We start from the raw sequence: 25467 nt of genomic DNA, 5'->3' as shown, positions 1-25467 counted from the left end.
CTCTCCGCTCTGGGAGGTGGGTACTCCCCTCCGGTGTGGGTGTTCATTGTACTGACCCCATTGGAATCTTTACCCCCCAAGGACAACTTCTCTTTGCAAAGTCCTGCCGGATAGAAGACGGGGTAGTGCACAATGAATTTCACCGTCAAAGGGGATGTCTCTGGATTTATGAGGGGAGAGGGATGACAGAAAGGATCAAGGGGGATGGGTTTGGCATACACCTCAGAAGCAAACATGAGTGTTATGAAACCTTGTCCTGTGTCTGGAGCTGAATTTGAGCATGTAAAGATGACCCGGACATGGAAGGGAAGACTAGTTTAGGGTAGGGGACTGTGAGTGAAGTTACTCACAGGAAGAACTAGCGAATCTTGGAGAAATGTGTGGAATTTTCGTAGAACTTCAAGAGCATTATCGGAAATGCAGGAAAACTGAGTGCCAGTGTGACAGGTGAAGAGGGGCAGGTGTGGCCTCCTTGTACTTCTGACATTTGTCCCCCTCGTGACTCGATTTTTTTTTTTTTTTTGAGACAGGGTCTCACTCTGCCACCCAGGCTGGAATGGCTCACTGCAGCCTCGACCTTCTGGGCTCAAGAGATCCTTCCACCCCAATCTCTCAAGGAACTGGGACTACAGGCACACACCACCATGCCCGGGTAATTTTTGTATTTTTTTGTAGAGATGAAGTTTCACCATGTTGCCTAGGCTGGTCTCGAACTCCTGGGCTCGAAGCAATTCGCCCACCTCGGCCTTACAAAGTGCCGAGATTACAGGCGTGAGCCACCGCACCCGGCCCTGACTTGATTTTTTTTCTGCCACCAAATCACTGTGTTATCGATTAATCACATTCCTCTCTGGACCTCAAGTTTCCACAGATGCTGGCTGAGGGCATTCGACTGAGCAAATCCTGCTCCAGCACTCTAGAACTTAGCTGTATCTAACTCTCGAGTCAATCTAAATGTGTTCTTTCCGCTTGGCAGCTTTCCTGTCTCCTGGCGTGGCAATCCTCTTCCCTGAGACTGGCAGTTGATCAAGATGGTAAGCTCCTGGGACCAGACCCGAGCGACACCCGGCTACGCGGGCCACTAGCCTGAGCAAATAAACGCGTGTCTTCAAAAAACTACAACTCCCATGAAGCTTTAGTGCCTTTGAGGGGAGGAGTGGTGCATGCTAGTTCACGCTTGAAAAAGAAATTACACCTAACTACCGCTCCCAGAAGGCGCCAGTCTGCAAATTAGCCAGTCAGCTCTAAGTACAAAGCATCGCGAGTCTTTGGTGCGATTTGGCGCTATAAGCCCGTGGGAACGGGCATCGGAGACCCTTTTTACAAGATGGCGCCGAAAGCGAAGAAGGAAGGTATGTGCTGAGAATGGGGGCCGCTGTTGGTTTACCGGGGATCGTCGCGCCGCAGAGCGAACGAATTGGGAGTATGGCAGCTGGACTAAGCCCTGAGGGCTGTGCTCCGAAGCTGCTCCCGGCGTTTCGGACACGCAGTATACGTGGGCCGCTTGTGCCCAGCCTCATGGGCTGAGTTCCTGTGGAGAGAGTTGGGGAGGTCACCCCACCGGCATTATCACCCGACAGGGAGAGCCAGATAGTCGGCTCTGGGAAGCTGTACGCATCCACAAGCTGGCGCTCCATGTCCCCGGGCCTGTAAGGAATTAGTGCCCTCAGCTTTACTCATTTTCCTTCTGGTTCACGTTTGACCGGGCTACATTACCCGCCTTCTCCGCGTGGTTTTGCGATGGGGTATGTGTAAAATTCGTAGGACATGTTCTGGAAAGTGATCAAGCTTTCGTTCATTACTACTTTGTTTCTTAGTCGTATTCCTGGAGCTGCGAGTTGGTGACTTTGCCTCTGGTATCGTGCATATGATGGAAAAATTTTAATTTCCTGACACTTGTGATGTCTGCAAAGGAACCGCTGATGCACATGTGGCCAGGGTCGCCCACTGTAGTTCTTGAGGCCGGAAGTGGCCTATTTTTTAATTCCTCACTCTCATTTTCTTTTCTTCTCTCCCAGCTCCTGCCCCTCCTAAAGCCGAAGCCAAAGCGAAGGCTTTAAAGGCCAAGAAGGCAGTGTTGAAAGGTGTCCACAGCCACAAAAAAAAGAAGATCCGCACGTCACCCACCTTCCGGCGGCCCAAGACACTGCGACTCCGAAGGCAGCCCAAATATCCTCGGAAGAGCGCCCCCAGGAGAAACAAGTCAGTACTGCCCCATTACCCATGAAAAGATTTGGGTATCCTCCATTGGTATATTGGGAAATTGACTGACTCTGTGTGGTGGCTTCTCAGACACAAGTTGTGTACAGTGTGCTTCTCTTTTTTTATTTTAAATAGAGATGAGGTTTCACCATGTTGGCCAGGATGGTCTCGTGATCTGCCCGCCTTGGCCTCCCAAAGTGCTGGGATTACAGACGTGAGTCGTGCCCGGCCCAGTGTGCTTCTCTAATTGGCAGTGTAAGGATATTGTTTCTGCCCCATTTACAATGCTGGCAGGAATTCTTATTGAATCAGCTCAGTGGCCCGGCGCGGTGGCTCAACGTCTGTAATCCCAGCACTTTGGAAGGCCGAGAAGGGTGGATCACCTGAGGTCAGGAGTTTGAGACCAGCCTGACCAACATGGAGAAACCTAGTTTCTACTAAAAATACAAAATTAACAGGGTGGGGTGGCTTGTGCCACCTTGAACTGGGGAGGCAGAGGTTGTGGTGAGCAGAGATCGTTCCATTGTACACCAGACTGGGCAACAAGAGTGAAGCTCTGTCAAAAAAAACAGAGTCTTTCAAAGTTTCTGGTAGGTTAATTATTGCTTCACATCTGGTCACGATTTGTAAACTATTTTGGGGTGAGTATAAAGTAGAATTACAGAGATTCCTTGCTCATAGCTCCAGCTGCTATAGGGAACAGTTCTTGACGGTGAGAATGTGGGTTGATTCTTTATTGATAATGGGGATTCCATCATCTATATGTTGCAGTGATGGCCTGCAGTGGTGTATAGAAGCTTTGTTCCATTCATTTTCCCAAGTTTTCATACTGCTGAAGGAATGGTTAGGGGAAAATGAGCAAAAAGTTGGACACTTCAGTATTTGAGCTACCAGTAATAACTGACTTTTTAGCGACCACAGATTTGAGTAGAGCATTGGTAGTAGTTACTACCAATGGGTTTTTGCTGTTTCTGCTCTTTCCTAAGAGAAAGAATGAGAAAAGAAAAAGCCGGGCATGGTGGCTCATGCCTGTAATCTCAGAACTTTAGGAGACTGAGGCAGGCAGATGATCTGAGGTCGGGAGTTCCAAACCAGCCTAACCAACATGGTGAAACCCCGTCTCTACTAAAACTACAAAATTAGCTGGGTGTGGTGGTGCATTCCTGTAATCCCAACTGCTCAGAAGGCTGAGGCAGGAGAATTGCTTGAACCCGGGAGGCAGAGGTTGCAGTGAGCCGAGATCATGCCATTGCACTCCAGCCTGGGCAACAAGAGTGAAACTCTGTCTCAAAAAAAAAAAAAAAAAAGTGGATTGTGTTCATACAGGAAAGCAGTTCACAGACTGTCTTCCTGCCCCTCCCCCACCAAGTTGGACCTAGAATTTAGTGTGGTGAAGTTTAGGCCTGACCTGGTTTCAGACCAGGAAAGTAGTGTCTGAGGAAACAGCCTGCTGCTGACTTTTAGTGGGGAAGGGTGTATTATAGTTGTGCTCAGCTGTACATAAGAATTTGCTCTTGAGGAATGGAGGTGGTGGCTCACACCTGTAATCCCAGCAGTTTGGGAGGCCAAGGCAGGTAGATCATGAGGACAGGAGTTGTTCGAGACCAGCTTGGCCAATGTGGTGAAACCCTGTCTGTATTAAAAATAAAATTAGCTGGGTGTGGTGGCGCTCACACGGAGGTTGCACTAAGCCGAGATTGTGTCACTGCACTCCAGCCTGGGCGACAAATTCATCTCAAAAAAAAAACTTTATTTCAAGAATTGGTGCCCCTTGATCATAGGGCCAGTTTTCAGCAACCAAAAGGGACAGAAATGCATGAGTCAGCCTCAAAGTGAACCAGCAGAGTGGAACTCTACCAAATAGATGATTTATTTACTGGAGACTAGCCATGTTATTAAGCTGGAGTGCACTGCAACCTCTGCCTCCCGGGTTCAAGCGATTCTCCTGCCTTGGCCTCCCAAATTAGCTGGGACTACAAGCACACTCGACCACACCCAGCTAATGTTTGTATTTTAAGTAGAGACAGGGTTTCACCATGTTGACCAGGATGGTCTTGATTTCTTGACCTTGTGATTTGTTCACCTCGGCTTCCCAAAGTGCTGGGATTACAGGCATGAGCCATTGTGCCTGGTCAGATGATTCTTAAATCACTTGAGGAGTAAGAGCCCTTCAAGAGAAAGAAAATGCACCATGTTCTGCCCCTGGGGTTGAGGCTTCAGGCCCTTAGATTTCAGGGTGCAGATGATGACACTGTAAAGCGACCAAAGTCTGAACAAAATGATTGGTACTTCATTGTCTGATGCACCTAGGCTTTCCTCTCTCTGGACTACAAAAGAGGGCCCATCTTTCTATTGGGTGCGGGCCAGGTGACCCCATTTTGTCTCTCTCCCAGACTTGACCACTATGCGATCATCAAGTTTCCACTGACCACTGAGTCTGCCATGAAGAAGATAGAAGACAACAACACACTTGTGTTCATTGTGGATGTTAAAGCCAACAAGCACCAGATCAAACAGGCTGTGAAGAAGCTCTATGACATTGATGTGGCCAAGGTCAACACCCTGATTCGGTGAGTTGGGCCTCGAGGGATATGGAGTGAGCTGGACCAGCAGTCTGCAGCCAGAAATCCTGTGGTTCATAAGCTTTCCTTGATGTTTATAGTCCCTGCTATGCAGGAGGATCGCTTGAGTCCAGTTTGAGACTGCAGTGACCCACTGCAATTAGAGTATAATTGTCCCATTATACTCTAGCCTAAGCAATCAAGCAAGACCCTTTCAAAAAAAAAAAAATTCCCCTGGACCTTTTAGCAGGGGGAAAAGTTTCCTTGATTTACACTTGGAGTCAGAAGTAGGTTTCCCAGTGTGTGAGCCTTGAGGCAGGAATTATAGACTGCTGTAATCACAGACCCTTGTAAGGACCTCAGGAAACGCTTTCTAGGACTTAATTGTGGGGTTCATTGGTGCTCATTTTCTGGAGCCACTAGAATGAGACAGTTTCTTGCAAATTACCTTGGTTTAAGTTTCAACTTGGCCTGTGGTGTTCCCCTTAAGAGAATTGGCTTTGTAGCTTCATAATGTCCTCTGGGCTAATGATGGAAAAATCACTGGAAAGGAATGACATGAACAAAGGAACCGCTGAAGTGCCAGAGGACTGGGGGAGGAAGTGGGGGAGGGTGTGTGAGCAGTGAAGGCAGCTGGGATTAAGGCTTCCTTCTCTGCCCCAGGCCTGATGGAGAGAAGAAGGCATATGTTCGACTGGCTCCTGATTACGATGCTTTGGATGTTGCAAACAAAGTAAGTTTCCTTCCTACAAACTCCTTAATGCTCATCCCTGGGTGCAAATGATGCATATGCTAGTGACCAAAGCCTGGCTTTCGCTGATTAGTTATAATTAACTGACTTCACTTGTATCCTTAAGCCTTACCCTCATGTTCCTCATTTTGCTTTCTAAAAATTCCAGTTTAATCTTCATGTTTCAACTCCAGTAACGAGGCTCCTTTTTGTTTTTCAGATTGGGATCATCTAAACAGTCCAGCTGGCTAATTCTAAATATATGTATATCTTTTCACCATATATATGCCTCTGTCAGTTTCTGGTTGGGTGGGAGGCCATACACAGGAACTGTTGTTGTAACTTGCCCACTGCTTGGGCAAGACTCCTGCTTAACCTTTTTGAAACTCACCCTGCCACTCCTCCATCCTTGATCACTCCAGAGATCTTTGTGACTAGCATTAGTGTCCTAGGAAAACCAGAACTCAGAGCTTGCCTCCCTGGTTGAGGGTAACAAAAAACTTTACAAGAACCCCTTTCATCCCTCGAAGAGGCTGTGTGTGAAACCAGTGCCCAGAGTTTGAAGCACGTTAGCATCCATTTCAGGGGAGTGTGGGTTGGCTGGCTTTCGAGTAGCATTTTGTCCTCACACACCCATCTACTATGTCCAACCGGTCTGTCTGCTTCCCTCACCCCTTGCCCAATAAAGGACAAGGACTTCAGAGGAGTGCTTTCATTAGTGTTTTCAATAGTGTGGGCGCAGGCTCCGAAGGTAGAGAGGCTTGCCCCAGAGGACACCCGAGCTTGGGGCTAAGTCCCAGTTTCCATGTGAGGCTTTCTGTTCTTGTCCATGTTTGCTGTCCCAGGCTCTGTGCCTCACTCAGTCAAAAACTTGTCTTTGTGTTGCTGCCTGGGGACACGCTCAGGGCAGAAGTCGGAGCGGAGGAGGCGGGAAAAGTAGATTAGGATCATCATGTCCAACATGAGCAGGACAGCCAGTAGGAAGGTGCCCAGGGTCCTCTGGCCCACATAATGTAAGAAGAAATGGGTGAGGTAGGCCTGAGGGGCCAGGCGGAAGAGAAAGTACATGACCAGGTTCACATACTTGTTAACCTGATAAAGGAGATGATCCTGGGTGTTACTGATTTTCATCATCATGCGGATGGTGAGGAAGATGTTGCTGACTTCCACCAGTAGCGTTAAGACACCCCCACCGACAAAACTGTTCCAAAAGATGCCAGAGAAGAAGGCACCCATGGCCTAGAGGAAAAAAATAAGAGTTAGGGAACCCAGATGCAAATGCTTTCCTGTAAGTTGGTGGAGGACATAAGGTGGAGGGCTGGAAAATCCTGAATTTTTTCCTTCTGGAATAATTGTAGAGAATAAGATGCTTGGTTCTGTTCATTCAACATCGTTAAGATCTTGGTCCCTGCTCACAGCTTCTGGTTGTGGATGGTGTCTCCAGTCTAAGGAGCCAGTGAGGCCATGGGTTGCTGGCCTCAGTGAATAAACACACAGACTGCCAACCTCCAGCATCCTAGCATAAGAAGTAGCACACAGGTTGCAGGGGGTGGGGGTGGGGTGTTAAAATAGGCCGCCTCCCAGGTTCAGAAACGCGGTTACTGGCGCGAGGCCTATTCCACATAGCCTGCTTCTCTTACCATGATGTGATGAACAAGGTATTCCCAAGAGGCTCTAGCCTGACCGCTAGCCACGATGTCCACCGTGTCGTGGATGAAATACCCTAATAGAGGGATGAGACAATAGGTTACGAGCGACTGAACAAGCAGCTTCCTGTCCCCAACTAGCTTTCTGCTTCCTGGGCAAGACCTACCTGCAGAGAAGCAAACGAGCAAATAGCCAGAGAGCGACCATGCTGTCTCAATCTCCACCAACATTTCGGGGGTCTGCCATACACTGTAAGGGAGGGAAGAAAGGCTCACCTTTCCGGTTATCCTTGCCAGTCCCGGGGGAGTCGGCTCGCGCTAGTGGCTGACTGAGAAGCTAGGAGTGGCTGGGCAAAACCCAAGTACCTCGAGTTTCCCAGGTGCAATCCCCCTCCCCTGCGGCCACAGCGGCTTCTGGTTGGATAGGATACCAAACGGGATCAGGTGAGAATGCGTGGCCTCAGTCCAGTGAGCGATGGGGGTAGAAACAGAAGAGACGGCCCCAACTGCCCGCTCAGGATTCCCGGCCACCTCATTCCCACAGTCGCTCACTCACCACAGCAGCGCCCAGATCCCCGACACAATGGAGTGAGCGAAGGAGACGAGCAGGTTGTGCCAGCGCCAGGTGCGCAGGGGGTCGGCGCGCACTTGTACGGGTAGGGGCAGGCGACAGAGCGCGCGCCGGAGCACCCGGAAGGTCAGCGTGGCGCCCAAGAGCAGCGGCAGGGCGGGGTGCAGCAGTGGGGGCATGCTGGCCCTCCCTGCTGTCCACCCGTCCGCCCTCGAGGCCGCCTCCTAGGGCTGTTCTGGGAACCGGGATCCCTCTCGACCCGGTCCAGCACAGCCGTCTCTCCCGCCGGCAGCCAGCCCCGCACAGTTTCGGCGGAGCCCTCTAGGCCCCTTGGCTCCTCCCCGTCCTCCCCGCGAGGCCTCTGCCCCCGCCCCTCCCGCCTGCCTCCGCCCCTTAGGCGCCGCGGCCGCGCTAGCGGGTTATACACCCAGCTGCCCGGCCCCCGCTGGGCTCCCGCGGACTTCGGGCGACTGGAACCTGAGCTGGGGGAGCGCTGCCGAGGCACCCCTCTCTGGCGCCTCCCGACTGCCGACGGCGTCCCCGCTGCCCTCGCTCGCGTGGCCTCATTAACCCGCGTCCCCACTTTCCCCGGGGCCACCGGCTCCCCCGCCCTGGGCGGGTACCGCGAGAGCTCTCTCCACTTTCTGGGCAGAGCTGGACTGAACCCGGCACGCCCACGCCCCCTAAGTCCCGGTCCTGGGGTGGGCTCGGGAGCCCAGCTTTCGACAGAGGTCTCCTCGCAGACCCAGTTCCCCGCACCGCACCACTCGCAGTCTTCTAGCCGGAGACCCGTGTTTACCCGTCCCTCCCGCGCCCGCAAGGGTGGGCACTTGGGAATTGCTGAGTAACCCATCGCCACCTCTCCACCCCCGCTCTTAAGCTCCTAGGGCAGAGCGGCTGTCACAGTCCTCCCTCAGACAGTCCCGGCCCTCGGCCTGGCTCCCCAGAGTCTGGGCAGGCAAGACCGCGGATTTGCCGGGACTGCTGGGGTGACCCTCGCTCTCCAGGCCGGTGGCCCTGCAGCAGTTCCAGCTCCTGGCCACTAGGTGTCAGCCTGACCTCACTGTGGTGCGGGCTTCCCCTCCCGCCTCCGAGCGAAACAGCTGCTTTGAGGGAAAAGTAGGTGGTCTGGGCGAAAAGAGGAGCAGCTAGGAGCCAGCGAGGGAAGTGAAGTGGGGGTCGGGGCACAGAGGGAGAAGAAGGTGGTAATAGAGGAGGGGAGGGGAAAAGCGGGTGTGCTGCGGAGGGAGGAAGAAGCTAAAAACCTGAAGCGTAAGGACCCAGGGACCAATCGTTTTGAGTGTTTGCCTCTCCTTATGGCTCCAAGGTTACACATTAACCACTGTGGGACTTCTAGGTCAACCAAGGCCCAGTCGGTTTCTAGGTGAGAGCACTGGCGTCCCGGGTGAGCAGCTTTTCCGCCCCGCCACTTGGCTCACAGGCTGCTCTGTCCGCGGGCCGACACCGGCCTGAGCCAGCGCCCTTCCAGCGGTCATTCCACGTGTCCGGGTTCGGTACCCTTGCGAGGGCCAGGGATGGAGCAGAAGATAAAACGTCCCTTTCCTCACAATCCTCTAACGTAGGATTAGAGCCCACTCTAACATAGGGACTCTAATCCTCAGCTAATGACCATCCTCCTCCTGAATACTGAGGGTTTTGTTTTTGTTTTTGTTTTTGAGACGGAGTTTCAGCCGGGCAAGGTGGCTCACGCTTGTAATCCCAACACTTTGGGAGGCCGAAGTGGGCAGATCACGAGGTTAAGAGATCGAGATCATCCTGGCCAACATAGTGAAACCCCGTCTCTACTAAAAACAAAAATTAGTTGGATATGGCGACGTGCACCTATAGTGTAAGCTGCTACTCGAGAGGCTCAGGCACGAGAACGGCTTGAACCCGGGAGCCGGAGGTTGCAGTGAGCCAAGATAGCGTCATTGCACTCCAGCCTGGCGACAGAGGGAGACTCCGTCTAAAAAAAAGAGAGAAATGGAGTTTTCGTCTGTCGCCCAGGCTGGAGTGTGCAATGGCGCGATCTCTGCTCACTGCAATCTCCGCCTCCTGGGTTCAAGCGATTTTCCTGCCTCAGCCTCCCGAGTACCTGGGATTACAGGCACGCGCCACCAGGCCCAACTAATTTTTGTATTTTTAGTAGAGATGAGGTTTCACCATGTTGGCCAGGAACACCATGTCGGTCTTAAACTCCTAACCTTAGGTAATCCACCTGCCTAGGCCTCCCATAGTACTGGGATTACAGGCGTGAGCCACCGCGCCCAGTCGAATACTACGTTTTTATTTTTATTTTTTCTTGAGACGGAGTTTTGCTCTTGTTACCCAGGCTGGAGTGCAATGGCGCGATCTCGGCTCACCGCAACCTCCGCCCCATGGGTTCAGGCAGTTCTCCTGCCTCAGCCTCCCGAGTAGCTGGGATTACAGGCATGTGCCACCATGCCCAGCTAATTTTTTGTATTTTTAGTAGAGACGGGGTTTCACCATGTTGACCAGGATGGTCTCGATCTCTTGACCTCGTGATCCACCCGCCTCGGCCTCCCAAAGTGTTGGGATTACAGGCGCGAGCCACCGCGCCCGGCCCTACTTTTTTTTTTTTTTTTTTTTTTTTTTTTTTTAATAGAGATGGGGTTTCTCCATGTTGGCTAGTCTGGTTTCGAACTCCGGACCTCAGGTGATCTGCCCACCTCGGCCTCCCAAAGTGCTGGGATTACAGGCGTGAGCCACCGCGCCCGGCCGAATACTAAATTTTTAAAGAGCTCCCGGCCGGGCGCGGTGGCTCAAGCCTGTAAACCCAGCACTTTGGGAGGCCGAGGCGGGTGGATCACGAGATCAAAAGATCGAGACCATCCTGGTCAACATGGTGAAACCCCGTCTCTACTAAAAATACAAAAAATTAGCTGGACATGGCGGCGCGTGCCTGTAATCCCAGCTACTCAGGAGGCTGAGGCAGGAGAATTGTCTGAACCAAGGAGGCGGAGGTTGCGGTGAGCCGAGATCGCGCCATTGCACTCCAGCCTGGGTAACAAGAACCAAACTCCGTCTCAAAAAAAAAAAAAAGAGCTCCCGCAGAACAGGAGCCAGGGACAACCTGGAATTAGCCTCACTTCCGGTCAAGAGCCTCGCTGGGCACGCTAACCAGCCCCCTGCCTCTGGGCTTCTGCCTTGAACTCATCCCGGGGAAACCGCGGTCTTTCCTTCTACCCCGATGTTTTCAGGTAGTAATCCACCTCCGCCCCGTCTTGCCCCGTGGGGGTTCACGCTAGATGAGCACTGAAGGCAAATTACCCTCCTGCAGCGCGCGTGTGTGAAGGAGGAGTTGAGAGTGCTGACGAGCGCGGTGTTCACTAGTCGGGATGGCCTGAGACCGTGTCACGTCCTCCCCAGGTGAATCAACTTACACAGCTCGGGATTTCCCCTGTCCCTCCCTAGGCAAACACGAAACTAGCTCTGCTGCTTTCTGCCGGGAGCGCTGGTCTCGGTCGTTTTGGTAGTGTTTATCGTTTGCGTGCCAAGGAGAATCCGCTTTCTCCTGAAACAGCTTCACTCCTGGGCAGACGGGGCTAACCCTCGCTTCCCATCCCCGCCCGGCCTGTGGGGTCCACCTCTCGGGAGCGCGACTTCCTTTTAGTCTAACAAGCTTTACAAAGGCTGGGTATGTGTGTGGGAGGGGCGGATACCGTGCGGGGCACGCCCTATTTTCTTGCCCTATTCCTTAGACCCTGCGTGGGGCAGGGTCGTGAGGAGAAAAGTGACGGCGTGTCGCAGCTGCAGGTGCGGTACACGCCCACGAACACCGACGCTGGGCTGAACTCACGCTTAGCGCGCTGGCTCCGCCCCGCAAGCCGCTCACCGCGAAGGGGCGGGGCCCAGAGTGGGCAGGTCCGCGCACGCGCCGCGTGGGGGACGGAAGTGAAACTCTAAGAAATGAGATGGAGAAGTACGAGCGGATCCGAGTGGTGGGGAGAGGTGCCTTTGGGTGAGCTAGGGTTCTGGGGGAGGAACTGCTAGGGGAGAGGGAAAATGAGCCCCAATTCTGCCCGCGAAGTCGCCGCCTACCTAGCCCCGCCCCAAGGCGTGAACAGTCCCGCCCAAGCTTCCGGTCCCTGTCGGCGGGTGGGGGGGGAGACTCCGCCTCTATGGAGGCCACTCCCCTGACAAGCCCATTGCCCCGCCCACTGATTCTTAATTCGTTTGTTCTACTAATATTGAGTGCCAGCTATGTATGTCAGGCTTTGGGCGTTGGGTGTACAGTTAGAACCGGAACAGGCGTAGTCTTTTCCCTCTTGGCGCTTACTGACTATAGGAAAATTATACAATAAACAAAACATTATGAAATACTAAGTTATAGTAATTATGAAAGGTTAACAGGTTGTAAGGATAGAGTACATTACCAGGGAGACTACTTATATGAGATGGTCAAGGAATAAATCTCTGAGAAGGGAGGTTTATTTATTTATTTATTTTTCTAAGACGGGGTTTCACCATGTTGGTCAGGCTGGTCTTGAACTCCCGACCTCAGGGGATCTGCCCACCTTGGCCTCCAAAGTGCTTGGATTACAGGCATGAGCCACCACGCCCGGCCGATGAGATTTATTTATTCATTTATTTTTGAGACAGAGTCTCCCTTTCTTACTCAGGCTGGAGTGCAGTGGCACAATCTCGGCACACTGCAACCTCTGCCTCCCAGGTTCAAGCAATTGTCATGTCTCAGCCTCCCAAGTAGCTGGGATTACAGGTGTGCACCACCACGCCTGACTAAATTTTTTGGATTTTTTTGTATACACAGGGTTTCGCCATGTTGGCCAGGCTGGTCTGGAACTCCTGAACTCAGGTGATCCGCCCACCTCGGCCTCTCAAAGTTCTGGGATTACAGGCATGAGCCACCGTGCCCAGCCAAAAGTGAGATTTAAAGCCAAGACTTAGGGAATGAGGATCAGTAGTCTGAAGGTGAAGAGAGAGCTTTTCAGAGAGAGGAAATAGCATATGTGAAATTTCTCACATGGGAACAGAGAAAAAGACTAGTATAGTTGGAATGTAGTGGGCAAGGTAGAGAATGGTATAAAATGTAATTGTTGAGGGCAGGGACTAGATTATGGCCTGGTAACCTGAGGTAAAATGGTTCATTTGCCACGATGGGTTTTTTTGTTTTGTTTTTTTGTTGTTTTTTTTTTTGGTTTTTTCTTTTTTTGTGACAGGGTCTTGTGCTGTCACCTAGGCTCAAATGCAGTGCCACGATCTCAGTTCACTGTAACCTCTGACTCCCAGGTTCAAGCAATTCTCCTGCCTCAGCCTCCCAAGTAGCTGGTATTACAGGCACATACCACGATGCCCCGCTAATATTTTTGTTGAGACAAAGTCTCACTCTGTCCCCCAGGCTGGAGTGAAGTGGTACTATCTTGGTTCACTGCAACCTCTGCCTCCCAGGTTCAAGCAGTTCTCTTGCCTCAGCCTCCCAAGTAGCTGGGACTACAGATGTGTGCCACCATACCCAGCTAATTTTTCTATTTTAATAGAGACGGGGTTTTCACTGTGTTGGCCAGCCTGGTCTTGGACTCCTGACCTCTGGTGATCCACCCACCTCGGCCTCCCAAAGTGCTAGGATTACAGGAGCAAGCCACCACGCCTGGCCCACCACTAAGGATTTTAAAGGGGGAGAAAGATCCTGAGACATGGCAGAGTTTTTTGAAAAAGGGCAGGGTACAGTGGCTCACAGCTGTAATCCTAGCACTTTGGGAGGCCAAGGTGGGCAATTGCTTGAGCTAAGGAGTTAGAAATCACCCTGGGCAACACAGTGAGTCCCTCTTTCTACAAAAAATACAAAATTAGCCAGGTGTGGTGGCATTTTCATGTGCCTGTAGTCCCAGATACTCGGGAGGCTGAGGTGGGAGGATCACTTGAGCATGGGAGGTGGAGGCTGTAGTAAGCTGAAATTGGAACACTGCACTTCAGTCTGGGTGACAGAGACCCTAAAAAAAAAATACTATAAGAGAAAAAGAGAGAAAAGAAGGAGGGATGGGCATGGGGGCTCACACCTGTAATCCTAGCACTTTGGGAGAACAAAGCGGGTGGATCACCTGAGGTCAAGAGATCCACCCACTTTTGACCAACCTGGCCAACACAGTGAAAACTTTGTCTCTACTAAAAACACAGAAATTAGCTGGGCATGGTGTTGGGTGCCTTGTAATCACAGCTACTTGGGAGGCTAAGGCAGGAGAATCACTTGAACCTGGGAGACAGAGGTTACAGTGAGCTGAGACTGTGCCATTGCACTCCAGCCTTGGCAACAAGAGTGAAAATCCGTCTAAAAAAAAAAAAGGGAAGAAAAAAAGAAAGAGGAGTGGTCTGATAGGATTTTTAAAAGGCATTCTGGGGATGAGCATAGTAACTCATGCCTATAATCCCAGCACTTTTGGAGGCTGAGGTGGGAGGATCACTTGAGGCCAAGAGTTCAAGACCAACCTGGCCAATATAATGAGACCCCAATATGCATTAAAAAAGACAAGTAAATTAAAAATGAATAAAATGTCATTTTGGTTGCCATATGGAATTTAGATTTGAGGGTGACAGGCATGAAAGGGACTATTTTAGAGACTTGTACATTATCTTAGGCAAGAAAAGATGATGACTATAGGATAAGGGTTGTAGAGAAGGTACAGAGAATGGATGGGTTTACAGTAGTTCAGAGGTAGAGATGGGATTTGGTGATGTGTTTGTGTGAGATGGAGGAAAGATTCTAGAGTGATTTTCTTTTCTTTTTTCTTATAGACATGAGGTTTCACTGTGTTGGCCAGGCTGGTCTCAAACTCCTGACCTCATGATCTGCCCATCTCAGCCTCCCAAAGTGCTGGGGTTACAGGCATGAGCCACCACGCCTGGCCTCTTTTTTCTTTTCTTTTCTTTTTTCCTTGAGACAGTCTCACTCTGTTATACAGGCTGGAGTGCAGTGGCACGATCTCGGCTCACTGCAACCTCCGCCTCCCAGGTTCAAGCAATTCTCCTGCCTCAGCCTCCCAAGTAGCTGGGATTACAGGTGCCCGCCACCATGCCTGGCTAATTTTTGTATTTTGGGTAGAGATGAGGTTTCACCATGTTGGCCAGGCTGATCGCAAACTGCTTACCTCAAGTGATCTGCCTGCCTTGTCCTCCCAAAGTGTTGGGATTACAGGTATGAGCCACCGCTCCCGGCCTAGGGTGATTTTCAAGTGTCTTTTGTTGTTGTTGTTTCGTTTTGTTTTGAGACTGTCTCACTTGGTCACCCAGGCTAGAGTACAGTGGCATGATCATGGCTAACTGTAGCTTCAATGTCCCAGGCTCAAGTGATCCTCCCATCTCAGCCTCCAGAGCAGCTGGCACCATAGATGCCACCCTGCTCAGCTAATTTTTTTTTTGGAGAGACTGGGTTTCACCATGTTGCCCAGGCTGATCTTGAATGCCTGGACTCAAGTGATCCGTGCCTTGGCTTCCACAGTGTTGAGCCACTTGGCCCTGCCTCAGGTTTCTGATTTGAGCAGTTTCTGATTTTAATAACTGGCAGATTGTGGTATAATTTGCCAAGATGGAAGAGCCTGAGCCAGGAAAGGTCTGGAGGCAGGAATCAAGGGTGTTATTTTGAATTTGTTAAAAATTTAGGATGATGTGAGCCATTCAAGTGGATATCTGAGTCTGGGGCTCAGAGGAGAAGTCTGAGCTAGAGGTAAAAATGGGAGACTTAGATCAGCTTATATTCCATTCATTGAGCAAATGCTTCTTGACCACCTATTGTGTGCTAAATATTGGGCTACGCACTGGGAATACTGTGGTGAACCAGAATGTTGTAGTGCCTGCTTTTATGGACACTGACCACAGAGTTGAAATAAAAAAATATGAAAAGCTTCTATTCATTGAGCATTTTCTTTGTGCTGGCCACTGCGCTCAGTGCCTTAATGCATTTTCTCATTTGATCCTCTCAACAACCCTGTGAGGCCCATTTTATTTTCAAGACAATGATGTCACATAATGTATCAAACCAGATAGCTAGGAAGAGGAGGAGCCCAGATTTGAACCCAGGCAGTCTGCAGGAACTTAGAGATCAAGACTAACTTTACCCTCTCTGTGCCTGTGGTGAAACTGAAGTCCCACACAGCTTGTAATCAGTTTTCCCTGTTCCCAAGCTCAGTGTTCTGTGCACTTGTTTAGATGATCTCTTAGTCTAGAACCCTCTTCTTTTTTCTTTTTTTGAGATGAATTCTCATTCTGTCACCCAGGCTGGAGTGCAGTGGTGCAATTTCAGCTCACTGCAACCTCCACCTCCTGAGTTCAAACGATTCTCCTGCCTCAGCCTCCCAAGTAACTGGGACAACAGTTGTGTGCCACCACGCCTGGCTAATTTTTTATATTTTTAGTAGAAACAGGTTTTCACCATATTGGCTAGGCTGGTCTTGAACTCCTGAACTCATGATCCACCTGCCTCAGCCTCCCAAAGTGGATTACAGGCATGAGCCACTGCGCCCAGCCTAGAACCCTCTTCTAAGAGACATCAGTCACCAGGCTGCCCTGCGCGTGATATGTGCCTGGAGGCCCAGCTGGTACCTGTCCCTGTTCTCCATATCCCTAGGATTGTGCACCTGTGCCTACGAAAGGCTGACCAGAAGCTGGTGATCATCAAGCAGATCCCAGTGGAACAGATGACCAAGGATGAGCGACAGGCAGCCCAGAATGAGTGCCAGGTCCTCAAGCTGCTGAACCACCCCAATGTCATTGAGTACTACGAGAACTTCCTGGAAGACAAAGCCCTCATGATCGCCATGGAATATGCACCAGGTGGGCCAGCCTCCTTATAGTGGCCTGGCTGGAGGGGCCTCTTACCTCTGGAACAGACAGACTTAGATCACCTGGCTTCCCTCCTTGTAATGGGCATGGCCAAGGGTCAGAGTTCTGGTCCCAGTGATCTGCCCCCAGCTGGCCCCTTGTCCTCTCTGGTCCCAGTGCTCTGTTCCATACATAAAAGGAGAGGGGTTGTCCTAGGTGTGTGAAAGCCTGGATCTTGATTAGTCCCTTGGGCCACAGGTGGCACCCTGGCTGAGTTCATCCAAAAGCGCTGCAATTCCCTGCTGGAGGAGGAGACCATCCTGCACTTCTTTGTGCAGATCCTGCTTGCACTGCATCATGTGCACACCCACCTCATCCTGCACCGAGACCTCAAGACCCAGAACATCCTTCTTGACAAACACCGCATGGTCGTCAAGATTGGGGATTTTGGCATCTCCAAGATCCTTAGCAGCAAGAGCAAGGCCTACACGGTGCCTGGGCATGGAGGGGACCTCCAGGGTGCTAGAAGTCTTGAGGGCCAGGGCCTAACCTGCCTCCTCCCCTCCCCCTAAAAAACCCTTGGCCCTTTGGCCCCTGTTTGGGTGGTCCTGCAGGAGGAAGCTCCTTGGCTTGCCTTGAGAAGGTGGCCCCAAATGGGCTAATGTGCAGAGCCCCTGGTCTTCCTCCCTGCAGGGCTGTGATCCCAGCTTCCCTCCTGCAGGTGGTGGGTACCCCATGCTACATCTCCCCTGAGCTGTGCGAGGGCAAGCCCTATAACCAGAAGAGTGACATCTGGGCCCTGGGCTGTGTCCTCTACGAGCTGGCCAGCCTCAAGAGGGCTTTTGAAGCTGCGGTGAGTGTACACACCCTCTAGGGGACAACTGGGAAATCTACCACTTCCCCAGCAGCCCTCGCTCCCGCCACCTGGGGTTTCTCCTCTGGCTGGTTATGTTTCTCCCTTTTCAGATTACCCCAGGGAAGAGCTATGGCTATGCCTCAGACTATGGATTTCTAAGAGTAGGTCTTGCCTCCCATTAGACTGAGGGCTCCTGAGGGCAGGGCTGTGGCTCTCCCAAGGGACCCTCCCAAGAGTAAGACTTGAGTTTTCCCAGCATCCTGGGGCTTCTGAGACATAGCTGTAGCTCCCCTGTCAGACTAGGGGTCACTGAAAGCCAGGTTGGACTCCCCTAGCGGTCTGGGAATCACCTCATCAGACTGAAGTCTCCTGAGGGCAAAGCTGTTATCCCAGGAGACCAGGGGTTGGGGCTGGGGGGCGCTGCCCTCACTTCACCAACTTCCCAACCTGGTGCCCTCACAGAACCTGCCAGCCCTGGTGCTGAAGATCATGAGCGGCACCTTTGCACCCATCTCTGACCGGTACAGCCCCGAGCTGCGCCAGCTGGTCCTGAGTCTACTCAGCCTGGAGCCTGCCCAGCGGCCCCCACTCAGCCACATCATGGCACAGCCCCTCTGCATTCGTGCCCTCCTCAACCTCCACACCGACGTGGGCAGTGTCCGCATGCGGAGGCCTGTGCAGGGAGAGCAAGCGATCCTGGGCAGCAGGGTGTGGGCACCCAATGGGAGCACAGGAGGCCTGGGGCAGAGGGGCACCTGGGTGAGTCCTCCCTCCCTGCAGGTAGGAATGTCAGGAGAGTCTTTGTTCTTAGGCCCCCGTCTGTCCCGCAGGGTGGAGAAGTCTGTGACCCCTGGCAGCACAGGGAGCAGGACCACCAGTGTCCGCTGCAGAGGTAAGTGGGAAGAAGCCGTCAGTCCCCATAGATGGCACACCATTCACATCAGTTTAATAGTCCCCATGCACTGTACCCACAGGTGTCCCCCGGGGACCTGTGAGGCCAGCCATCCCACCACCACTGTCGTCAGTGTACACCTGGGGTGGTGGGCTGGGCACCCCCCTGCGGCTGCCAATGCTCAACACAGAGGTGGTCCAGGTGGCAGCTGGGCGTACGCAGAAAGCTGGCATCACACGCTCTGGGCGTCTCATCCTGTGGGAGGTGAGCAGGCCAGTGGGGAGGTGGCCTGGACAGGTGGAAGTGTAGGTCCACAGAAGGGTTGGGGTGCTCAGGCACTGCCCATCCTCCCGCCCCTGTAGGCCCCACCCCTAGGTGCAGGCGGAGGCACCCTCCTTCCTGGGGCAGTGGAGCAGCCACAGCCCCAGTTCATCTCGCGCTTCCTGGAGGGCCAGTCAGGCGTGACCATCAAGCACGTGGCCTGCGGGGACTTCTTCACCGCCTGCCTGACGGGTGAGACTTGGGCCTACCTCGGGGTGGGGACCTTCTATAAGGCCCCACAGAGCACTGTCTCTCTTCTCTTGCAAACCATTTACTTAACGAATGCTTTCACTAGTCATCAAGCTATTGCTTCTTTCTAGTAAGTGTTGAGGAGATTTCCTTACACTACCTCCTTGATCCTATGGACAGGCCTGCCAAAACAGTTATAGTATCCTCATTTGACAAGTGGGGACATTAAGGCTCAGAGAGGGTGTCACTTGTCCAAAGTCATATACATTTGAAGAGACTCCTATCCTTCCTCTCTTCCTATCCCATCTTTCCAGCCCTGGTCCCCAACTTTATTTTGTTGCTGCAACCCCCTGGTGGACAGGGCTATCTGGAATGACTGCTTAACTTCTCTTCCTTCTCCTTCCTCACGGCCCTCCTCCCCAGACCGAGGCATCATCATGACCTTTGGCAGTGGCAGCAATGGGTGCCTAGGCCATGGCAGCCTCACTGACATCAGCCAGGTGGGTATCACATGTACCCTGGGGAGGGGGAAGTTAGGGGATGGCAGGGAGCCCACATCTGAGAGCTGACACCAGATTGGGGACAGGGGAGTTCCCAGCAGCCACAGGTTCCTCTAGCTTCCCGGCTGCACCTGCTCTACGCCGCCTACATCAGGGGAAGTACAGAAAGACCAGGCTGCCCCAGTGGTTGCCCACTTGGCAGTGCGTGTGGCTAGAGTTAAAGACACAGCCACCTCCGGAGAATGCGCAGCCTCCAGCTTTGTCCCTACAGGGGGTGTTGAGGCCAGATGGTTAGTCTAGACCCTTTGCCCAGTCTCTCCTTACTTCCTCTCCTCTTTAGCCCACCATTGTGGAGGCCTTGCTTGGCTATGAGATGGTGCAGGTGGCCTGTGGGGCCTCTCACGTGCTGGCCTTGTCCACTGAGCGAGAACTATTTGCGTGGGGCCGTGGAGATGGGGGTAAGCTCCAGCCTCTAGTCTCATCTCACAGTATCCTCAGCCATGACTTGTTCCCCTTCATACTTCCATCCCACAGCCCATTATCTCCTCCCTCTTTTCTCTCAAATTCTCTTCATTCATTCAGCAAATCTTTATTTTACACCAACTATGTGCACACCCTGTGCTAGTGATGAGATGAGATGCATATGTGGCTTCCTTCAGGTGTTTATGATGTAATGAAGGAAATTTCATTCATCTACCTTTTTTTTTTTTTTTTTTTGAGACAGAATCTCACTTCTTCGCCCAGGCTGGAGCACAGTAGCACAATCTCGGCTCACTGCAACCTCTGCCACCTGGGTTCAAGCGATTCTCTGCCTCAGCCTCCCGAGTAGCTGGGATTATAAGTGCCTGTGGGCCGGGCACGGTGGCTCACGCCTATAATCCCAGCACTTTGGGAGGCTGAGGCGGGTGGATCACGAGGTTAAGAAATCGAGACCATCCTGGTCAACATGGTGAAACCCCGTCTCTACTAAAAATACAAAAATTAGCTGGCATGGTGGCGTGCGCCTGTAATCCCAGCTACTCGGGAGGCTGAGGCAGGAGAACTGCTTGAACCCAGGAGGCGGAGGTTGTGGTAAGCCGAGATCGCGCCATTGCACTCCAGCCTGGGTAACAAGAGCGAAACTCCATCTCAAAAAAAAAAAAAAAAAAACTATAGGTGCCTGTGACCACGCCCGACTAATTTTTGTATTTTTAGTAGAGACAGGGTTTCACCATCTTGGCCAGACTGGTCTCAAACTCCTGGCCTCATGATCCACCCACCTTGGCCTCCCAAAGTGCTGAGATTACAGGTGTGAGCCACTGTGCCCAGCCATCTACCTATCTTTATTTATTTATTTATTTATTTAATATAAAGACGGGGTTTCACCATGTTGGTCAGGCTGGTCTTGAACTCCCGAACTCAGGTGATCTGCCAGCCTTGGCCTCCAAAATGCTTGGATTACAGGCGTGAGCCACCACACCCAGCCATACCGATTTTTATTGAGGTCCCTTTGGGTCAGGCATCAGGGTGGGCACTGAAACTAGAGATGACATTGATGGGTTCCTGTCTTCCTGGAGGACTCAGTCTAGTTGGGGAAAGATGACGTCTCCAGCATGCCAGAGAACAGATAGCATCAGGGCTACATACCAGGTGCAGAGGTGTGGAACTCAGTGAACAGTGATGTCAACTGGAGGAGAGAGATGGCACCTGAACAGGGCTTTAAAGGAGGATTTTGGCCAGGTGCTGTGGCTGACACCTATAATCCCAGCACTTTGGGAGGCTGAGGCAGGCAGATCACCTGAGGTCAAGAGTTCAAGTCCAGCCTGGCCAACATGGAGAAACCTTGTCTCTACTAAAAATATAAAAAATTAGCCAGGCATTGTGGTGGATGTCTGTAATCTCAGCTACTCAGGAGGCTGAGGCAGGAGAATCACTTGAACCCAGGAGCTGGAGGTTGCAGCGAGCTGAGATCTTGCCATTGCACTCCAGCCTGGGTGACAGTGAGACTCGGTCTCAAAAAATAAAAATAAAGAACAGGCTGGGCGTGGTGCTCACACCTTTAATCTCAGCACTTTAGGAGTCTGAGGCAGGCAGATCATGAGGTCATGAGATCTAGACCATCCTGGCCAACATGGTGAAACCCCATCTCTATTAAAAATAAAAAATAATTAGCTGGGCATGGTGGCGCATGCCTGTAATCCCAGCTGCTCTGGAGGCCGAGGCAGGAGAATCACTTGAACCAAGGAGTTGGAGGTTGTAGTAAGCTGAGATCATACCATTGCACTCCAGCTTGGCAACAGAGTGAGACTGTCTCAAAATAAAGAAGGAAGGAATAAAAAATAAAGGAGGATTTCAACCAGCAGAAAGTCCTAGGAAAGGCATCTTGGGCTGAGAGAACAGAAAACTCACGCCGTTCCCTCCCCTCAGTGGGCCCTCCTCATCCTGGCATCACCCCCTGCTAAAGCTCAAATTAACCCCTTCTGGGCTTCTTCTTACAGGGAGACTGGGACTAGGCACCAGGGAGTCCCACAGCTGCCCCCAGCAGGTGCCCATGCCCCTGGGACAGGAAGCTCAGCGAGTTGTATGTGGCATCGACTCCTCCATGATCCTCACTGTGCCTGGCCAAGCCCTGGCCTGTGGAAGCAACAGGTGACTAGGTCATCGGGATGACTAATCTGTCCCTAGCTCTCCTTGGCTGCCAGTGCTCCATCCATCATTGCCTACCTCTCACCAAAGACCAGAATTGAGGGGGCTGAGGGTGCTATTGGTTCAACACAGGGTGGGATCTGTCTTCTGGTGCACCAGCTCCTGCCCAAACTATCGGATGGATTTAGCTTCTGGCTCTGCCCTCAGATTCAACAAGCTGGGCCTGGACCATCTCTCCCTGGGGGAGGAGCCTGTTCTCCACCAGCAGGTGGAGGAGGCCCTGAGCTTCACACCACTAGGCTCTGCACCCCTGGACCGGGAGCCCCTGCTGAGTGTAGACCTGGGCACTGCTCACTCAGCTGCTGTGACTGGTGAGCAGGACTTGGGTCAGGAGGCGAGAGGGGGACTCATGGTCTCCTTGGTACCCTGTTGAAGCATTCCTTTCCTTCTTCTCCCCCCACAGCCTTGGGTGATTGCTACACTTTTGGCAGCAATCAGCATGGGCAGTTGGGCACCAATGCTCGCCGGGGCAGCCGGGTACCCTGTAAGGTCCAAGGCCTTGAGGGCATCAAGATGGCAGTGGTAGCCTGTGGGGATGCCTTCACTGTAGCTATTGGGGCAGGTGAGGACTGAGTATGGTGGGGACAGATAGTGCCCTGAGCAGTAGTGGGGTTTGCTGCTCAGGGCCACTGGACTCAGCAGCCTCCTGGGGCCATCCTGGCAATGTGGGAGGGGAGCTGCTGCTTGGGCTGTGCCCGCTTCCCACTTCCTTCCTGGGGATTCTTCCTGGCAGAGGGTGAAGTGTACTCTTGGGGCAAAGGGGCCCGAGGTCGACTGGGAAGGAGGGATGAAGATGCTGGATTCCCTCGGCCAGTGCAACTGGATGAGACACACCCTTACACGGTGACTTCCGTGTCCTGTTGCCATGGAAACACCCTCCTGGCTGTTCGCCGTGAGTTGAAACTTTTCCCACTTCACCACACAGCCCAGCTGGCCCCTCCCTACACTTTCATCCCCAGTGTTCACAGATGCCCATATCACCAAAAGCATCTTTAGCCCCTAGATAAAAGAAAGCAGAAGCTACAGGTAAAAAGCTTGAAGCTTCCTGCCTGGGGCCAGCAAGGCAGGTGCTTCTGGGGCCTCATCAAAGAGCTGCTTGCACTGCTCCCCAGGGTTCACATGCTTTCCTTCTCCTACTCCTGAGTCCAGTTGATGTTGAATCTCTTTTTCTAGCCTATCAGGGTCCACAGTCCAGGGCCCACTGGGAATGGGAGGTGAATGATGATTTCTGGAGGCACTGCCCTCCGAAGCTGCAAGGGTTTCTCTTCATTACCCTACAGCGGTCACAGATGAGCCAGTCCCCCCGTGAGGCACCTGGATACATCTCTGGACCACCCTAATATTGCTTCTCCTCTGAACTGAAAAATGCAGGTGCCTAAGGCATGACTCCCAGCTGTCTCCTGGATTATTCATCAGTGGGGGTGTCAGGGCTGGTGAAATCCCTGCTCTGCTTTTGGCCTTGGACATGGAAACCTCAACCACTTTGTTCTCCCACCACACCTTTGCCCTTCCTACCCCTTCTTCCCTTCAGTCAGTGTCCCCAGGGTCCAGTCTGGCTAGAGTTAGAAGGCAGACCCAGCCTTTGGAAGCAGGGTGGCCTCCAGAGCCTTGCCATAAAAAGACTGAAGGCAGCTATAGCTCCTCCTCCACCACACAGACCCTGCCCTTTCCCCCACCCCAGTTAGAAAATAAGTCTGGACCAGGGGTGGTGGCTAACATCTGCAGTCCCAGTGCTTTGGGAGGCCAAGGCAGTTGAGGATCCCTTGTGGCCAGGAGTTGGAGACCAGCCTGGGGACCATAGAGAGACTGCTGTCTCCACCAAAAAAAAAAAAAAAAAGAACGACAAGAAAATAAGGCCAGGTGTGGTGGCTCAGGCCTTTAATCCCAGCACTTTGGGAGGCTGAGGTGGGCGGATCACTTGAGGTCAGGAGTTTGAGGCCAGCCAGGTCAACATGGTGAAACTCTGTCTCTACTAAAAATACAAAAATGGGGCTCACGTCTGTAGTCCAAGCACTTTGGAGGCCAAGGCCGGCGGATCACCTGAGGTCGGGAGTTCAAGACCAGTCTGACCAACATGGTGAAATCCCATCTTAAAAAAAAAAAAATTCTGGCCCATTAAAGTTCTCATTATAGGTTCTTTAAAAAATAAAGGAAAGAAAAAACAAGGCCAGGCAGGGTGGCTCACGCCTATAATCCCAGCACTTTGGGAGGCCGAGGCGGGTGGATCACAAGGTCAAGAGATCGAGACCATCCTAGTCAACATGGTGAAACCCCATCTCTACTAAAAATACAAAAAAAAAAAATTAGCTGGGCATGGTGGCGTGCGTCTATAGTCCCAGCTACTCAGGAGCCTGAGGCAGGAGAATTGCCTGAACCCAGGAGGCGGAGGTTGCGGTGAGCTGAGATCGCGCCATTGCACGCCAGCCTGGGTAACGAGCAAAACTGTCTCAAAAAACAAAACAAAAATTAGCTGGGCGTGATGGTGGGTGCCTATAATCCCAGCTACTCTGGAGGTTAAAGCAGGAGAATTCCTTGAACCTGGGAGACGAAGGTTGCAGTGAGTCGAGATCAAACCACTGCACTCCAGTCTGGGTGACAGATCAAGACTCCCTCTCAAATGTCCTTGGTGCTCACCAGGAGTGTCTCCATGTTTTGGAGCAGAGCAAGCCAGAGCCTGCCTGGACTGGACGTTAGGCCTGCCTAGCTTCTGTATAGCCTGGGGCACGGGGGTCCCAGGGGGTGCTGCCACCTCCATCACACTTTCATTCTGCATAGCCTGGGGCACTGGGGTCCCAGGGAGTGCTGCCACCTCCCCACACTTTCATTCTAAGGCAGGGATTTGTTCGACGTTAGCTGGCCTCCCTTCCCCAGCGGGAGGGCAACAGCCACTAAGTATCTGCTGCAGAAAAGATCAGCGCTGGGGGGTTGTCCCTCACCCCATGCCTTTCCCCAGTAATGGTAGAAAGGGTAGCTGGTGGGACCAGACTTGTTTCCCAGAGGACAGGAAGTAGCGCTAATAAAAATTTCAGCGGCCTGCCTGGAGTGCGGTGTCTTCAGGGGTGGGAGTGGCGACCAGGCACCCCAGGACTGGGCTGGGCCGGACCTCGGATGCAGGGCTGCGGCCAAGGGAGGAATGTGGGCGCAGCCGGAGGCTGGGGCCGAGGTTCCTCTGGCCCAGAGCCCAGTCCAGCCTACCCGCCTCAGCTGGGCTCCCCCGAGCTGGTTGCCAGGCTTCGGCTGCCTAGCACCTGGAAGCTGGGGCCCCGATCCCAGGCGGCTCCGGCCCCCGAGGCCGAGCTGTTGCCTCTGAGGAAAAAAACCTCTGTGGCGCGGCCCTTCCCTTTTTCCGACCCGCACTCTCCCGGGGCCCTCCGTCCCATCCTAGCGCCAGGCCCCGCCCGCTCTGGGGAGAAGCGGAGCTGCGATCTCTCTCCCACAGGGGAAAGAAAGCCCTAGCTCCCGCGGTGGGCGAGACTTGCAGTTACCGGACCCGAAAGCCTTGCACTCGGGAGTGGGCGGGG

The 25467-nt window shown here is 52.6% G+C and overlaps 3 protein-coding genes and 4 non-coding genes across 20 annotated transcripts; 6 read left to right on the top strand and 1 right to left on the bottom strand.

Annotated features, from left to right (window-relative positions):
- Nucleotides 1–1315: 1315 nt before the first annotated feature.
- On the top strand, nt 1316–6194 carry RPL23A (ribosomal protein L23a). Its single transcript, XM_002748240.6, has 5 exons — nt 1316–1352; nt 2019–2202; nt 4596–4772; nt 5427–5496; nt 5714–6194. Exons 1-5 carry the CDS (start codon nt 1328–1330, stop codon nt 5726–5728), a joined length of 471 nt encoding a protein of 156 aa, XP_002748286.1. The 5' UTR covers nt 1316–1327; the 3' UTR covers nt 5729–6194.
- Nucleotides 1862–1928, top strand: LOC118154333 (small nucleolar RNA SNORD42). Its single transcript, XR_004744201.1, has one exon. It is a non-coding gene; the product is annotated as a small nucleolar RNA SNORD42 (small nucleolar RNA).
- Nucleotides 3935–8042, bottom strand: TLCD1 (TLC domain containing 1). Its single transcript, XM_002748237.7, has 4 exons — nt 7696–8042; nt 7307–7389; nt 7134–7216; nt 3935–6732 (listed from the first exon to the last, which is right to left on the bottom strand). Exons 1-4 carry the CDS (start codon nt 7887–7889, stop codon nt 6349–6351), a joined length of 744 nt encoding a protein of 247 aa, XP_002748283.2. The 5' UTR covers nt 7890–8042; the 3' UTR covers nt 3935–6348.
- Nucleotides 4438–4509, top strand: LOC118154341 (small nucleolar RNA Z17). Its single transcript, XR_004744208.1, has one exon. It is a non-coding gene; the product is annotated as a small nucleolar RNA Z17 (small nucleolar RNA).
- LOC118154334 (small nucleolar RNA SNORD42) lies at nt 5286–5346 on the top strand. Its single transcript, XR_004744202.1, has one exon. It is a non-coding gene; the product is annotated as a small nucleolar RNA SNORD42 (small nucleolar RNA).
- LOC118154342 (small nucleolar RNA Z17) lies at nt 5537–5608 on the top strand. The gene has a single exon (XR_004744209.1). It is a non-coding gene; the product is annotated as a small nucleolar RNA Z17 (small nucleolar RNA).
- Nucleotides 7607–24096, top strand: NEK8 (NIMA related kinase 8). Of its 14 annotated transcripts, none has more exons than XM_078373972.1 (16): nt 10813–10931; nt 11012–11100; nt 16310–16515; nt 16762–16994; nt 17225–17356; nt 17822–18030; nt 18190–18251; nt 18334–18515; nt 18614–18764; nt 19185–19261; nt 19602–19719; nt 21739–21889; nt 22094–22257; nt 22350–22508; nt 22680–22838; nt 23227–24096. In XM_078373972.1, the coding sequence occupies exons 3-16, from the start codon at nt 16380–16382 to the stop codon at nt 23253–23255; spliced, it is 1962 nt and encodes a 653-aa protein (XP_078230098.1). In that variant the 5' UTR covers nt 10813–10931; nt 11012–11100; nt 16310–16379; the 3' UTR covers nt 23256–24096. The 14 variants fall into 14 exon arrangements, with proteins under 14 accessions (XP_078230094.1, XP_078230098.1, XP_078230097.1 ...); XM_078373971.1 differs by having other exon boundaries at nt 22019–22257; XM_078373966.1 differs by having other exon boundaries at nt 17822–18251; nt 22019–22257.
- Nucleotides 24097–25467: the final 1371 nt, after the last annotated feature.

The sequence above is a fragment of the Callithrix jacchus genome, chromosome 5 (genome assembly GCF_049354715.1).
Source record: "Callithrix jacchus isolate 240 chromosome 5, calJac240_pri, whole genome shotgun sequence".
NCBI classification, from domain to species: domain Eukaryota; kingdom Metazoa; phylum Chordata; class Mammalia; order Primates; family Cebidae; genus Callithrix; species Callithrix jacchus.
Note: the sequence above shows the minus strand (reverse complement) of the source record. Positions and strands in the feature narration are given on the sequence as shown.

Bases quoted from the DNA above. Each gene is read 5' to 3' on its own strand.
- RPL23A (XM_002748240.6), top strand. From the start codon at position 1,328: ATGGCGCCGAAAGCGAAGAAGGAAG. The intron at 1,353-2,018 runs GTATGTGCTGAG...CTTCTCTCCCAG, and splicing joins GCCGAAAGCGAAGAAGGAAG to CTCCTGCCCCTCCTAAAGCC. The intron at 2,203-4,595 runs GTCAGTACTGCC...TCTCTCTCCCAG, and splicing joins AGCGCCCCCAGGAGAAACAA to ACTTGACCACTATGCGATCA.
- TLCD1 (XM_002748237.7), bottom strand. From the start codon at position 7,889: ATGCCCCCACTGCTGCACCCCGCCCTGCCGCTGCTCTTGGGCGCCACG. The intron at 7,390-7,695 runs GTGAGTGAGCGA...CCTCCCTTACAG, and splicing joins GGGATCTGGGCGCTGCTGTG to TGTATGGCAGACCCCCGAAA. The intron at 6,733-7,133 runs GTAAGAGAAGCA...TTTTTCCTCTAG, and splicing joins ACCTTGTTCATCACATCATG to GCCATGGGTGCCTTCTTCTC.
- NEK8 (XM_017972569.5), top strand. From the start codon at position 11,646: ATGGAGAAGTACGAGCGGATCCGAGTGGTGGGGAGAGGTGCCTTTGG. The intron at 11,693-16,309 runs GTGAGCTAGGGT...CCATATCCCTAG, and splicing joins GTGGGGAGAGGTGCCTTTGG to GATTGTGCACCTGTGCCTAC. The intron at 18,765-19,184 runs GTGAGACTTGGG...CCTCCTCCCCAG, and splicing joins CTTCACCGCCTGCCTGACGG to ACCGAGGCATCATCATGACC.